General features: G+C 43.4%; 1 protein-coding gene across 1 annotated transcript in view; it reads left to right on the forward strand.

The window, feature by feature from the left end:
* OSBPL11 (oxysterol binding protein like 11) overlaps positions 1 to 16,593 on the forward strand; it is a 719,530-nt gene that overhangs the window by 515,122 nt on the left and 187,815 nt on the right. Inside the window, exon 9 of the mRNA XM_069616637.1 lies at positions 572 to 1,070. Coding sequence (XP_069472738.1) covers positions 572 to 1,070 — 499 coding nt within the window. The remainder of the gene's footprint in view (positions 1 to 571; positions 1,071 to 16,593) is intronic.

Consider the following 16,593-nt stretch of genomic DNA (forward strand, 5'->3'; position numbering starts at 1 on the left):
ATAGTGTGATTCGAAATCAAACAATTGTGCCTGTTTTAAGGCAATATTCCTTCACTCAATGTTGGACTGCCCTCAATTTCTTGTTGAAAGCAAACTCTATTTACATTGCATGGGCTGTTCTCTTTTCTTAAGAGAGCGATGAAAATTAGAGGGACTTTTGGAGAATACATCATGGTAAACGTTTTAGGATATAGTCGACTGGTTCTGTATGTGTCCTCCGCACCTTTTATGATTTTAGGATTCTATTGGTGTTTTATGTTTTTAGATACAAATGTGTATTTTGTGGCTTTTTCATTTGCGTTGATTGTTGTATTTTTTATCGTTTCTTTGATGGCTTACAGCTGAATAAAGATAGTAAAGATAGTAAGAGTTTACATTTATTTTACAAACTGCTAACTATTGTAAAAGACTATCATTCTAGTCCACCCAGATCCAGACTTTTATACACTGTTTACAGGTATATAAGCTATTATTAGTGGAAATCAAGACTCGGACATACATTCAAAAGTGATTTGAAAATGTTCTTCTAATGTTGGCATGCCCTCAGATTCATTTTCTTATTTTCTTTCAGGTTGTCCTTCCCACCTTTATTTTGGAGAAGCGCTCGTTGTTAGAAATGTATGCAGACTTTATGTCCCACCCAGACCTCTTCATTGCAATCACCAATGGAGCAAGCCCTGAGGAGAGAATGATTCGCTTTGTAGAGTATTATATCACATCATTTCATGAAGGTCGCAAAGGAGCCATAGCTAAGAAACCGTACAACCCCATCATTGGTGAGACCTTTCACTGCTCCTGGAGGATACCCAAGGACAAAGTACAGTCCCCAAAAACATGCAACTCTTCATCTGAATCTGTCACGCAGTCAGAAAACCTCTCAGAGGAGTCGGAGAGCAAGGCTAAGCCAGACTGCTATTCTGTCAGATTTGTGGCAGAGCAAGTGTCCCATCACCCCCCTGTCTCTGGGTTCTATGCTGAATGCTTGGAAAGGAAAATGTGTGTGAATGCACATGTTTGGACCAAAAGTAAATTCATGGGCATGTCGATAGGAGTGACAATGATCGGAGAAGGTAAGCAAAGGCTATATTGAAATACATAGGGCATTAAGTGGAAACTGTCTCTAGTGCATGCAGGTTTGTGTATGCCATACAAATATTTGATTCTGGGATAGATTCTACAGTTCAGACTGACCACCTTTCCTGCAATTACACTTAGCAGGCATAACTATTTGATTGCAAACCGATATTGGTAATTAAAGAAATTGTTTTCCATTAAATGAATACTTAATGATGTTCCTCTTGCCGTATCAGGGAGTGTTCTTCATTTCGACAGTGAAGTTATTAGAGCCTCCCGCATGGTATCTGTAGTCATCTCTGAATTCTTGTGCCATCCCTTCCTAGTTGACCTTCAAGCTTGTATTTTCATGTCATCAGAACCATGGCCTATGTTATTCACACTGCTGTGCGTGCGACTTGTATTACTTTGAATGTACAGTCTTGGGATTATGGATCCCAAGGTTGATTGCCAGGTCGCATGTTTCTTCGTGAAGGTTGAGAGCTAAGGGGCTCGTCAAAGTTATGTTCATATCTAGCTAATGTTGTTAATCCACCTTAAAGTGCAAGAAATGTTGAATATATAATATGCCAATGCTTACCCATATGAATATTAAATGCTCTCCATTGTCACTGTTCAGGTCACACGGTCTTCACTGTGATCGGAACAAAAATCTAATATCATAGAACAATTTGAATTGCTCTGTATCTTGGAGATGAGCAGGTTACACTTGACCTTGTGATGTCTAATACTGTGCTTGTCGTACTCTTGTTCCTGACTTTCCAATCAAAATACACGGTTAATAATGCAGAGCGACGACAATTGGAATTCAGAGTTAATGTTTGCATTTCCTTGTAGCCTAATGTTGAAACAACAGAGACTTTATTAAGTAAAGAGTTGAAGGAGCATGTTATGGATGTGCTAGGTTGTATATAGTGCAAGCCTAGCTGTGAAGCAAGAGTGCTGTTCAACATGATATCGTAATAGGGTACAACAATAGGGATACAGTTGTAGGGATTCATTGTAAAATGCTTGCCCAAAGATGCAAATGAGAACTTGCATTTGGGGTGAAATCCAGTATTTGTAAAAGTATGTTGCTGTTCTCCAAGGTTCAGCTGGGAAATATATCGGTGTTTTCAAGAAAGTTACATAGATCTAAAAAATATGGATTAAAGTGGCACTTCATTATTTTTGTTGCAAGTCAGTTATGGCGCCTATAACCTCATCATGAGTCTTCACCTCTCGTCGAACTCCCTTGTCTGGAGAAGCCAGTATTTAGAGGAGATGGAGGAGGAGTGGAGCGGATGGGGGGGAAAAGGGGACCAACAGGGGTGGGTGACCATGTTCTTTGTTGGAACTTAAATATCGGATAGTTTAGGTCAGAAGATGGCAAGAAGGTTTCTGCTAGCAAGCACATGGTCCCTGCCCATCTGCCTTCTACTACCCTCGTCTTAATATGTTTTAAAAGACTGCTCCTTTCGACTACAAAGTTAGTGAGGTTCATTTTTCTTCCCAGTTACTTGCTTAATGTACACTGGAAAGTACATGCCCATTTCCTAAGACTGCATTAGTGTGCCCTGCCACTTGAAGGAGAATCCAGACCTACGTAAGCTGAGCAGACTTTTCTAGAAGGTCTGTAGACCTGTTGTATTTAGTTCCTGATCTCAATGCTATGGACTGTAGGTAGTAGGTTAATATTAGGTCTGCTTACGACTCTTCGTCACTCTGGTGGCGTTCCAAACTTTTAAATGGAGCTGGGAGTTGTATCAAACCCTAGTTTTTGCCTATCTGAATAAATGCATGCTCTGCTTTTTAAAACACTGTTTCCAGACGGTTACTTTTTTAGATATTTTTCTGGACTTTAAGAGCCAGTGCTTACCTCAGGCAGAGCGAGTCCTAGCAATAGTCTTCTGCAGGTGAACCGAATCTTTTCAAACATCTAGCCACTTCATACCCTTTGGAAGCCGTCTTCTTTTCCAAACCATAGTAGGTTTTTCTCAACACTCCCCTGCAGAGAATTTACTATTCAGAGAGTTAAAGCTTTACCTGAATGTTGTCATCTTCATTGTTTGATTTTCGATTTGGCAACGTTTTATAAGTACACGAGATGCCATTAGCAGTTATTTCAATGCACTTTTGTCTACTCAGTTATTATTGCATTACTGCAGTGTGCACAAGATTGGAGTGCAATACCAACAATCCTTGGTACACCTTTGTTTATCTTCCCAACATTGAGTACATCACGCTCAGTTAAACACATCGTCAGGATATATATTTTTATAGGGCCATGTCATGTTCTTTGTTGTATTGCTCCTTGTTCTATAGCAGACCACTGCCCATTTAGCCAACCAAGGAACATTAACCAGACAGATCCAATTCCTGAATCCAGCAATGCCATATAGCTTAATGGATTCAACAGATAACGTTTTCAAATTAAAAACCTCCTAAATAGGCTGTCTTTTTAAAGTGTGAATGCTTCCCTATGAAACCATTCAAGATGCATCACTGATCTACTGTGTTTCTTTAATTTCCTAAAGTTTATGATTATCTATACTAGGGGTTAACATCCTTTGGTTCTCCAAATGCTTTGGACTACAACACTAATTGGTCCCATCCAGTTGGCCATCCAGGTTAGTATGGTTTCCCCTTCTCCACACTGTTGGAAGTGCCACCACAACTATTTTGAGCAATTGTTACTGATATGATATGATTGTTTATTTATATAGCGCCTATACACAATGTGTTTCAAAGCGCTTCAAGGCAAGGGAGGGAACAAGGGAAAATACAACCACATTCTTACAGGCCATGAACAGTAAGGATGTGAAATTAACTATCGTACTCGGCCTGACGATCTTTTAGATGGTGCAAGAGCGAAGACATAGATAAAGAAGGGAGGGGGAGAGTGGGAAGGAAATGGAAACAGACGGGCGACTACCATACTAGGCCTGACGACATTTCTGATAGAGCAGGAGAAAAACAAAAGGTGAGGGAGAGGGGTGCAGAAAGGGAGGGGAGGAACAAAACAAGCGACTATTATACTGGGCCTGACGACATTTCAGATAGTGCTGGAGGGGCCGTGGGGAGGAAAAAAACAGTAATGGGAGGGTGGAGGAAACGAGGTTGCTATCATATTAGGTCCATGGACAATTCTGATAGAGTAAGTGCATAGAAGAAAGTAAGAGTGGAGATAGGAAAAGGGAGCAGGGAAAGGAGGAGAGAAAAGAGAGTAAGCAGTCAAAAAGAGTGGAGAAGCAAGAGTGGAGAGCGAATAGAATTGCAGAAGTCGGTAGTAACACATAATGTTGCAAGCCAGGATACAAGATGAAGATGGGAACAGTATGATTCAGGGCCACCATGAGTACAAGATGCAAAGGAAGTCCAGCATGAGAGTTGAGAAAGAGTGACGCACCGTGAATGAATGAAGTCCATAAAAGTCAAATTCAGCATTGGCCACAAGACAGTGAAGGAAGGCACCAGGTGGGCGGGGCTTGCTAAGTGGTGAAAAAGAGCGGCAGGCAGGAAGGCACCAGGTGGGCGCGGCTTAGGCCAGGTGACCTAGATCCACTTGCACCTGCTCCCCATCTGCCAAATGATGATAGTGTGAATGCAGAGTTTCTCACAGTGGCAGGGTGCACCTTGCGTTACCAGCACTGTTCCTACGGTCATCCTCTGTTTGTAACTAAATTAGAACCATCCCTCAAAGAGCTGACCGCAATTAAAAGAAAATTGAACACAGACCGAGAAATGCATTATGCAGCAATTGCTCATCTAAACTGTGCTGACACTGATACAGGGGGTCATTGTGAAATGGCAACACTCCGACATAAAATGTTAATAGTACCGGTACTGCTGTGATGTTGACATTGATGGTATTGTCTGTGAAAGGTTGGCACAGAATACGAAGGATCACTGACATGTTTCCATTGATTTGGGATTTGCTCTGAGGTGGTGACACTGACACTGGAGTCACTTAGAGATGAAGGCAGATACTCATGAGTTACTAGCACCGAGAAGAACAGTCTCAATATCCAAATTAGTTTGGACCGGGTTTGTTGAAGTGCCAGTTACAATTGAAACATTTGTTTAATTGAAGGGACTTAAACATTTCACATGAATGTGTTCAAGCAAAGGGAGGGCATTCAGAGCCAACAAAGAAGGGTTATGGGAGGTGGAGGGATCTCCCCAAAACGTTTCTTTAAATAATGGGCTAAAATGATGCGTTTCATAGCATACTTTGTCAGAAGTTGGGTAAAAATGCACACATTTTGCCAACTGGTTTGTAGGGAAAACAAGGGGGGGCCTGGGAAACTCTCTACCAGCACAAGCACAGCCAATTGACTTGTTCTTGGGTGGATGGCCCCTGGGAGATTCTAAACCAAGTCTTTAGCTCACTGTTCTTTTCACAGAGAAGACATTTCCCCACATATCAGTCTTTGTCCTGCTCAGGGGCAGTCCAGCACCGACATGCTAGGCAATTCTCCTGTGAACAAGAGTACCACAGTAACCCCATACACGTGTTTCAGCCTTGTTGGGCATCATCAGTGAGTTGAAGCTGCTCCTCTCTAAGAACAGTGAGCAAGGGGTCCACGTCTGGTAACAGGGCGATCCAGACGGGGACCCCTTGCTCACTGTTCTTAGAGAGGCAACAGTTTCACCTCACTGATGATGCCCAACAAGGCTGAAACACGTGTGTGGGATTACTGATGGTACTCTTGTTCAGAGGAGAATTGCCTAGCATTTCGGTGCCGGACTGCCACAGGGCAGGACAAAGGCTGATATGCGGGGACATTTCTTCTCTGTGAAAGGGACAGTGAGCTAAAGACTTGGTAGAGTCTCTCCCAGGGGTTATTCACCCAAGAACAGGTCATTGGGCTGTGTTCGTGCTGGTAGAGAGATTCCCAGACCCCCCTTTGGTTTGTAGGGAAACTCATTAAAAAAATCCAGTAGATGCTAGCTCACCAAGAGTGCACAGGAGCATTTCCCAACACATTTTCCTGATAAATATGCTCACAGTATATGCCAGTATTTTATCAGTGTATAAAAACATTTTCATGCTGGCTGTGCCAATATAGGCCAGCATCCGAGTGTAGAAATGCTCATGTTGGCTTCACCTATGCCAGTAATAGAGCGATGGCACTGTAACAAAACATGCCCCCCCCCCCCCTGGCTGCACCAATGTAGGCCAGTATCCACAATGGCTGCACCAATGGCAGTAAAAATATTACGTTTTCAAGTCGGGAACTAAGGGCACTGCACCCAATAAGAGACTCTCCTCCCTGGCCGCACGTGCTCACATTCATATGTGCATCCATAAACTGCAACATACACGCTGCACTCTTATTCACCTGCTTAACCATACACTGTAGTATACACACTGCATTCTCATTTACATGTGTACACATTAATAGGCGCACTTACACAATCCCTCACATGCATACATCCAGACATACATAGTTATTTTTTCCTTGCCTGCATGATGCCTTAGCTCCAGCTCTGGCCCTCTGACTCCCAGCACCCGTGCAGACAGGAGCCAGTAATAAGGGAGAAGTGTCGAATGAATGCCCCTCCCTCCCTTCCTGCCTCCTGACATTTGAGATAGAGCTGGAGAGAACCCAATTCACTGTCCCTCCTAATATCCAGGAAGGTGCAGGAACACCATTTAAACACCTTTTGAGCATTAAATACCTCTGCCTGCGAAAGCAATATGCCCCAGCCTTGCATGGCCCATTGGGCATACCTTCCTGCGATACTGTAAGCCTGGAGAAAGCAATTTTCATTTTAAAAAGGCCAACTCAGGAGCGTGTCCTCCGCTGCATTCTGCTGCTTATTGAGCGGTCATTGTTTTCACTGGGCTGGCTTGGGTCCTCCGTAATGGGTGGTAGGGTCCCTGTCGCCCTTTATGGCTGAGCCACGGCTATGAATGCTCATGTCCTTCTGATGTAAAGTGTGTTTTACAAATGAATCCTTTACCACCAGTTTACAAAGTCCAATACAGAACCTATTTAATTTGTATTAATAAACATTCGCAAATGAAACAGTTCACCATTATCTGTCAGAGTTACAGTATGCCTTAGAAAGGGTACCTTTCAGTGTTCATTTATAGATTTCTTGAACAAATCTATTCCTTTTTGTCCTTCTGCACCATAAATCCGGAACAGAGTGCAATTGAACATGGATTCTGCAGATATACCTATGCTAGCGAAAATGTACACCCGCCCAAAGCAATCGCATTATAGAAGAATTCACCAAATCCAGGTTTTCTGCTCCAACAAGACTTGTGGTATTGTGCATAGAAATAACATGGTCCTGAACTCTAAGCAAACGATTCATTTTCTAATTCTTTTCGAAAACCATCCTCTCCAGCATTGAAATTGCGTCCTACCATAGAAGAGGGATGGGCCCTTTGTTACCATCTATAGAACTCAAAGGATAAAGGAAAGTCAGAACAAAGTTTTGTAAAATAATGTTTTTATTTGAAGAACAAAGATGTCAATTTGAATCAGAAATGACTTGCAATAACACATTAACAGATGGCAGAGGTATTCACACAAAGGGTGCCCTTATATTAGCATAAAGATGAGGACATGTGAGCCAGTTTGAGGGTGTAAAAAAGTGACCTATACCAGGAACGAATGAAAGAAATATATACATTGAGCGTCACTGGAGGCAGTAGCGAGGTCCCGGTAGGGGGGATGATGCAGAGAGCAGAGGGAGCTCCCTCTTTAGCAAGTATGTGAAGTTTAAGCCAAGCTTTAGAGATCCACAGTTGGGCTGGCTTTGATTGTTCTGTGAAGTGGGTTCTAGTGGAGTGGGGTGAGGAAGGAGAAAGCGAGAGGAGGCACATGGATGGTATGGTATGGTGAGAGTGCAGAGAAGCATCAGACGGAACAAGATGTTAATCTTTATCAACAAAATCAGCAAGATTCACCAGCTCTGCATGCACAGAGCCTCACGACCAACCTTGCGAAAAAGGCTGAAAAAGTAATGCAGGAGAGGCTCGAAGCAGCAATTATGTTGTCGGAAGGGTGGCCTTCTCTGCGCTGCAAGACTGGAACCTCTTCCCCGTCAACAGAAGATTTGCCCCATCACTTCTACAGTTCAGGAAAGGGCTCAATACCTTCCTCTTCAAGGAATGGCTCCTCCATAAACACCTAGGTCCACACACCCTGCGCTCACTGCCCATCCTAAGACTCGGTGGTCTGCTCCCCGCTGTCTCCCTCCCTGGTTGCTTGTAGATACTTTGCTGCAAATTGTCCACCCCCACTGGTTAGCTCCCTGCTCCTTTTATTATCTGCATCCCTCATTGTGTTCTTCCCCCTATGAATGCAAAGCACTCTGTTGCTTCCCAAAGACAGGTCCACACTCAATAAATACCCCAATAATAATACTAATAATCTCTTATTGGTATCTTCATTAGACAGCAGTTTGCCTTAAAATATTTTAAGTGTAAAACATTGATAAATACTGTATCTGGATTTCTTCTAAATTTGTAACTGTTTGTCCCAAAAAGTAAATGGTTTGCTGTTTTTACTAGATATGTGGCCTCCGACTTTGCTTATTATGCCACACTTGTTTATTGTTAGTAACAGCGATTTTGGCATTGGATCTGTTACAAAATGGGCTAGTGTTATTCACCATCAGAACTCCATTGGGGTTTGGATGGAATGTAACCAGTGGGCTAGAAGTCTATGATAATACCGGCAAGTAAACTAGGATTTTAAAAAGTTAGCTTTCCTTCTGCATCATAAATATTCATGAACACTGACTACAAGTTCCTCTCTACCTTGGGAAGGAGTGGAAGAAAGGACATTTTATTTATTTGTCTCACGCCAATGCCTGCAGGCATCAGGGCGAGCATCAACAGACATTTCAGGGCACAGTACACAACACAAAAATTAAATTCAGAAAAAAAGCTTTATTCAATACAGTTTTTAGGCGCTGAGAATATCGTTTATTAACACAAACACAAGTAATCTGCGGAGGAATGACTGCCATAACTGGGCATCTCTCTAGCATCAGACTCTGGGCAATTAAGTGTCCTAAAAGTTTAGCTTTATTTCCAAGAAGCGGCTTTACAAACCTCAGAAATTGGGGCATGTCTTAGTAGAGGAGCCTTAGCCGTTAATCCCCTTGTGGAATGGTATCTGGGTTTGCCCGGAAATTATTCATTTTCTCATTGCAAAGCAAAAGTAGAATATTCCTTTTAAGCCAAGTCACACATACCACAGCGCACCTAGCAGCTCGAGTTCACAGACACATGACCAATGAATTTTGGATATATAAATCAACTCAAATGCAAGCTTTTCGCTCCAGAAAATTGTCTTTCATGGCAGTGCAATTTTATACACACCTTTTCTTAACCCAAGACAGACAGCGCTCAAGGATGCAGACACCTGCATGCATATTTAAACCTTATTGGGGCGCCTTAATGCAGTATAGTCTGAAATCTGTGTGGTTGAAGCAATGGGTCATATTTAGCAAACACCAATGACTACAGTCTCTTCTTATAATCTGGATGAATTCCCCTTCTCCAGATTCAAGCATGATTTTGCTTCACAGTTCAAAAAGAAATAAGGAAATCCTGGTTTATAACAAAGTTCCAAAACAGGTAACTTCAACTTGACAACTGAAAGTTTCAACACTTCAATGATCCACAAAAGAAAATAGAATGTTCTTTCCCTTCTTTGAGCAAGAATGAGCTTCAGAATTCTCTTCTTCACATGTACAACAATAATGGTCTTTGTCAGGATGATTTACCACAACTGAATGCTTCTGAAGAAATCCAACTCCTCTACAGCCGGTTTATACAGTTCATCCTTCAGCATCACAAACATCAATCTAGGCTAACCCGAGCGCTACAGGGGTGAACTAGTGGCCGAAAAGGTAATGCTGGAGAGGCTTGAAGCAGCAATTACATTGTCGGGCCGCACCTGCAGCCAAGTAAAAGCAAAAGGGAACCTCTCTGGATTCAGAGCACAGGCCAAGCATGGACTCTCTGAATACATCAAGCTGTTGAGGAATGGGGGATGAGGAATGTGTGCCACTAAGCACCTTGGACATCATCCTGCGAGCCACGCTGCCCCAAAGTGACTTTGACAATGAGCAACGAGGGGAGGCCCTGATGGTGGAGTTTGATGCTGACCGACAAACACACAAAAGAAATGTGGCCATTAGGAAAAGAAAAATCGAATGTTCTCCTCAAAGAAAGCAAGGAAGGAGAGGAAGAATTTCAAATGGGTATTGAACAACTGGGCCCAACAAACAAACCCTGAGAGGACTGGCTAGAAGGTGATCAAGAGACGAACAAGACGGGAGAGAGCCAAATATCACTGGGATCCAATTCAAACCAACAGGATGGTCCGGGGGAGGAGAACCCTCTAATCTGTTATACACTGAGTGCAGGTCTAAGAAATCAATCACGATCAAGAGACCCCCCCCACCAGCAGGAGGAAGGAAAAGAGGATGGTCTTCTGTGGTATGCCAGGAGGTAGTGGTGGGGGCAACGCCAAAGTATTACGTCCAAGGTGGGTTACTGGTTAGAGTAATCTCCAAAGAGGTGTTTCTTTTAGAACAGGTTTGGCCTGGAAAGATCCCTTACTGAGATCCAGGGGAAAAAACCATAACAAGAAACCAATGGAAGAAAGTTACAACAAAGGCCTACTTAAGGAAAGTGAATTAGAAGTTACAGACTTGGAAATCCTAAATATTTTGTCTAAGCTGGACTCAGCTGTACCAGTAAGACAGAGTGAGGCAGAGAAAATATCAACCATCGTCAATCCGGCTCAAGAGACCAGTAAGGGGGTACCAGAGAAGACAATTCCAAGTCCACACAGGGAGCGGTCGAGGCCAAAAGGATCTTCAACAATAAACAGCCCTTGTCCATGTTTAGGTGGGAGACCCCTGCAACCCAAACCAAAAGGTAATGAATTAGCAGAGGAGGAGGCAAGGGCTCACCCGCAGAGCTGGAAGCCCCAGTTGAACATTGAGGCTGGGGCTGAGGCAGCTCTAGGGGAAAACACCTATAGAAGAAAAGGAGAACAAAACATTGAAAATGGGAGAGGGAAATTATAGCATAAACCCAAACACAGTGGCAGCATTGACTATAGTACTGGCTCCTTCCACTAAATTGTATGAAGCCCTGAGTGACACTTTAAAAGACCAGACATCTCTTCTGGCGATGATGCACACAAATGATTTATCTGGAAGGATTCGTAACAGCGGTCCAGGGAAACTTGGATAAGAAATTGGACAGACAGTTGAAAGTTATCCAGTGCATCTTGGAAAATGTGACAAAAGAACGAAAGGAAAGGAGAACTTCGGCCATGCCAGTAATGACACCGGCTTTGGAGAAGAATACAGCAAGTGCAGGTAATTTGGAGTATTGGTCCAGACTGTCATCACAGGAATCCGTCCTCTCAACAACAATACTAGGTAAGACTATAGCAATTGTTCACAAACCAGAAGACCATCCAAGAGTCTCACCACCGAAATCAGTCATCGTTAATCAGGCTGATATCTCTGTACAAACTGTATTAGAGGCAGTGGTGATTGATGAAGATGGTAATGGGACAAGGGAGGAGGAGGTAATAAACGGCCTTTGGGAAATGCCCCTTAATGATGCAATGGTGGAAGAGCAAGAGGAGGGACAAGGAGCAAGAAAGGGAGGAAAAAAACAGTATCCGAAGAGCAGACACTGGCATACACAATCTTCTCACAGACCAGAAGAAATGGACCAAAAAAGAAAAATCCCCAGCAAGTAACTAAAAAGACGAATACCTTGCTGGTAGGGAAATAATTAAAATCCAATGCAGCAGTAAAAGCAATAAGGCCACTTACAACCCTCCCCCCACCCCACCAATAAAGCAATAAAGGGCTTTTGGGGGGCTTGGAGGAAGAAACCAATTACAGAAGGCAACGTGTAAGAGAGGAAGACGTATTGGCGACTGTGAGTAATGAGGGACAAGTATCCCAAAGGGCCAGCTACTCATCAACAGAAAATATGAGGGAGCTCCTAAACCTAACAGCCTATTCGAATGATCAGTAGGGATCCGCCATAGCTCGTAGCCTGAGCCCGGGCCAGCTGAATACCCTTGAGACATCTTTAACCCAAGACACACCTGAAGAAAGGGATGGAGAAACCAAACCTAACGGTATAGAATGAATGACTCTGGAACAGTGAAGAGCATCCCGAGCACTGGGCCGGCAGTGCCTAGGTTAAATCTGAAGGGGTTGGACCTAGAAAGGGAAAGGACCAGAGGTCCCTCAGCCCCTCAGACACCTGGAATTGAAGGGAGATGTGCTTGACTGACTAGGATCCTGGAGATAAAAGACAGACTGATCCTAAATAGGGGAAATTAATTGAGGCTGTTGCAACATCTACTGAAGTTACATGCAGTTCGTTCTAAAGATATTGAGTCAGTGGAGTTTATGAGCACTACGAGAACTGACCATAAAACTATGTTTGGCATCCAAGTTGGTGAAAGACTGATGGAGGATGCAGCCCTCCTCTTGCCCTTGGGGTTTGACTTGACTGAAGTTCTACCAGAGAGGGACGGGTGGCGAGAGAGGAGAGTGGAAGGAGGGAAATTAAAATTGAAAAGGGCTCCCGGGAAAACGGGAGGTGGAAAAAGGATTGGAAGGAAAAGGGGAGGGAGTAGGGCACGGATCAGATGTGTCAAAAATTATCCTTCAAGTGGGAGGAAAAACCCGTCTTCAAAGTAACCATCAATGGTCCTGATGGGAGGAGCAGGATAGTTGAACCTGCTACTGAGAGGGCAGGGAGGGAAGAAGGTGAGGAATGTTGAGATTGGCTACCACAAGCATTGGCCAAAGAGGGTGGAAAATAATTGCTGGATGTGGGGGGGGAGTGGGGCGGGCGGTCTGAGAAGTTGAAGTCTGTGCTCCTGGAATACAAGGAATTTTGCTAATTTATTTGGGGAGGGCAACCGTGATTTTACTTCATGACTTCTTGTGTCTCCAAGAAACATGGTTAGTAAAAAAGCCACATATGAATGGTTATTCAGTGTTCTTGAATCCAGGAAGAAAGGGGATAAGGGTAGGCCAATGTCGGGACTCATTATAGCTGTTGGATCAGGCTTGGGATGGAGAGTGATGGCATTGTTCAACCCCAACCTTTTTACTCCGGCTCTGTTGGTTAGTGTGTCAGACACTCCAGGGATAAGGAAAAGGATCTACTTATTGGTAGTATACACTGGAATCCGAAAGCTATCTTAACACAATAATTTTTGCAAGAACTTTCCGATGCCAGTATTGATCGAACTACGGAGTACTCCGTTATCTTAAGTGGGGACTTTAAAATGCCCTGCCCGGGAGCAAAGTTGGGAAATAAGCCAAGTGGGAAACGGAAGGGCAGAGGGGAGAACGAGAGGGAGAGCGAGTATAGAGGGAGGAGGTGGGACTGAAAGAGTGGCATCTTCTCAACAGATCGGTCTGTGGTGATGTGCCTAGTAGGCTCACTTGGAGGAGGGGAAGAGTCTTGCTTAACCATCGACCACATTTGTCTCAGCCAATCTTGCCTCGCAAGTAACAACTATGGAAGTCCTGGAGATGGTAAATAGTGATCACAGCGGTCTGAAAATGATTTGGAAAAGTGGAAAAATTGTCAAAAGGGAATGGGTCCCTAAAGATCTTGAGGTGAAGCAAAGTTGTAATAGACTGACTCATTAAAGAGAACATTGAATATATGACCGAGAAATGTAAGTAGGAGGTGGAGACGGGCATGGGAGGAATGGGAAGTGAGTTTGTCGACTACCTGTCTTTTTTGGAAGAGTTTGAAGAAGAAATGGGGGGGAACAGACAAAAAGAATGTGTAAAAAATAGTTTTAGCTAAGCGCTTGTTGACAAAAGACATGAAGGCAATTAAAATCCTGCCTTCAGTGACATTAGAAGAGAAGCTGAGACTTCCGAGGCACAGGCGCCATGTATATAAAAATTGGTCCCGTTCTAGGCGGGGCCTTACAACTCCAAAGGGACACAGAGGCTATGCTAAGGGAAATGAAATCCAAAAATACTGGAGAAATCTGAAAAAGTTATAAATTCCCTTGAGTACTCACAGCAGTCGATCCAATTAAATGCTGTCAGAGAAGGCATGGATGGATAATTTTTCAGATTTGTTTATTATAGGTGGAGAGTTAACAACACAACGAAGAACTGAGAGAAGAGGGGGTTGGTCCAGTGACTTTGACAAACTGACATAGTGCTCTTAAAAAAGGCCAGCAACTCGAGGGCTCCTGGGCCTGATAGGATAACTAACATCATGCTAACAAAAGATATGAAGGCATGGGCAGAGTTAATAACCATCTTGTTTAACCAAATATTGGCAGAAGGCCAGGTCCCAGACTCTTGGAAACAATCGAACACGATACCGATCGTCATGAAAGGAGCTCGAGAGGACCTTGCAAACTATATACCTATCCCTCTGCTGGATGTAATAGGGAGAATCTTTGCAGTTCTACTCTGGCATAGGTTAGAAGAATGGGGTCATAGAGAACGGGCGCTTTGATCCTCTGCAGTCTGGTTTCGAGAAGGGGATGGGAACTGGCTGTAACTTTCTACTGCTTAGTTTTCTGAAAGCCCAAGCATTGTTGGACAGGAAATCGTTGTACCTGGCCTTTATAGATTTGGCTCAGGCCTTTTATTCGATCAACCGACAAACACTATGGCAGAAATTGGTTAGATGGGACTGTCCAAGTGACTTGGTCTCTACTATAAGGGAGCTGCATGAGGGAACAACTTTAAGGGTCAGGTTGAATTGTGCAGGCTTACTGTCCGGAACCATAAATACATATAGTGGACTCAAACAAGGGTGCCTACTGGCACTAATCTTGTTTACGTTCTTCATCTCTGACATGGGGGAAGTGTTGGGTGAGGTAAGGGTATTCTCCCCAAGAATAAGTGGAGAGTGAATAGGCAACATTGTATATGCAGATGACCTGGTTCTTGTGGATGAAACACCAATAGGCTTGCAAGGAAACCTGGATGCACTCTGAATACGTTAAAAGAAATGGGTTGAGAATCGATCCATCCAAGTCCAGGATTCTAGTCATGAAGTCTTTGCAGGTAAAAGGGCGAAGATGAGAAATTGGTACCTTGAGGGAGAAAGGTTCACAAGGGTGGACACATTCACATACTTGGGAATTACCGTAAACCTCAGTAGAAATGACTCACCAAGGGTAGAGTTATTGAGGGCAAAAATTTGACACCTGGTGGGTAAGGGACTGATGCTTTCAAAGAAATGTTGTAAGTTCACCATAATCCCACTGTTAACCTTTTATCAACTAAAAGTCGGTCCATCTGTGACCTATGGAGCAGAAGGCGCTCTGCATACACCAATGAGTATTTGGGGGAAATTAGAGGGGCTCTTTTGGAGGCAGGATTTGAGGCTCCCGGGAGGATTCCCGATCCTGGTCATTAGGCATGAACTGGTTCTATTATCTTTCGAAGCAATGTTAACTTGGAAAACTCTATTCCCTCTGGCGGAAGTGCATAAGGGAAAAAGCACAGAGGTTTCAAAATCTCAGGGGAGGCATTCATTAAGGGTAATGGCCAAACTTTGGTAAATGGAATGAGACATGACAAGCCGTCCTAAGTGAGTTGGAAGTGAATGAAGAAACTCTAGAGCAAAATCCCATCATGGTGAAAAAAAGGCTATGAAAAAAGGACTGGGTTCAAACCTGTCAACAAAAAGGGGGCTGCAAACTCTTCCCGATAACAGCTTGGGAATCAAGACAGAGGGACGCACTGCGTAAGTACTTGGTTAAAAAAATGCCCAGTAGCCTGTTGCGCCAGAACTTCGTAAGATTCCCATTAAATCTGTTCCACACAAAGGAAGTACTGCTGGCACGGAAACAATGGAATAGCAACGAACTGGAGTGCAGATTTTGCAGAAGGAGGAGAAACACTTGAGCATGCAGTTTTGGGTTGTCCAGGATTGAATATTATCAGGGAAAGATACTTGGGGAAATTCCTGAACGACGTATCTACACTGTGGGAAGAAGAGCTATGGGCATGGGTCTCTACGCGGGAACAAAACTCCCTGATCATTGGGATTTTAAAATTCTTGGGCGAAGTGTTTGACAAGCTAAGTCAAGATACACACATCTCGGAAGAGGAACTTTTGCATATGACTTGTAGAGGGGTTCCGGTCTGAAATTAATGATATTCCCTAAGAGTAAATTTAGTTTAATATTGAGGATCGTTGTAAACAATGGTATTTGCTCGATTATCTTTGTCTGTTTTTCCTTATGTTAAGGAATGTTTTAGTGCGGTTGTCGTATCAAATGTGCGGGCAAAGATTGCCCACAAATTTTTTATATGAATGTTTTTCTTTTCTCTTGGGTGAGAGGTTAATAAATAAATTGTCTTTGTTAGGACCACCTTGCAGCACATCATCAACTGCTATCTGGTTTACTTCCATGCAAGGCCTACTACTTCAAAGGTTTGCCATCCAGGTATAATCCCATGCCCGAACAGCGTTTCACAAAATGAATCGTGCTTCAGTGGTAACTTCTGACTTAAACA

The sequence above is a fragment of the Ambystoma mexicanum genome, chromosome 9 (genome assembly GCF_040938575.1).
Source record: "Ambystoma mexicanum isolate Mex_15411 chromosome 9, UKY_AmexF1_1, whole genome shotgun sequence".
Lineage (NCBI taxonomy): Eukaryota > Metazoa > Chordata > Amphibia > Caudata > Ambystomatidae > Ambystoma > Ambystoma mexicanum.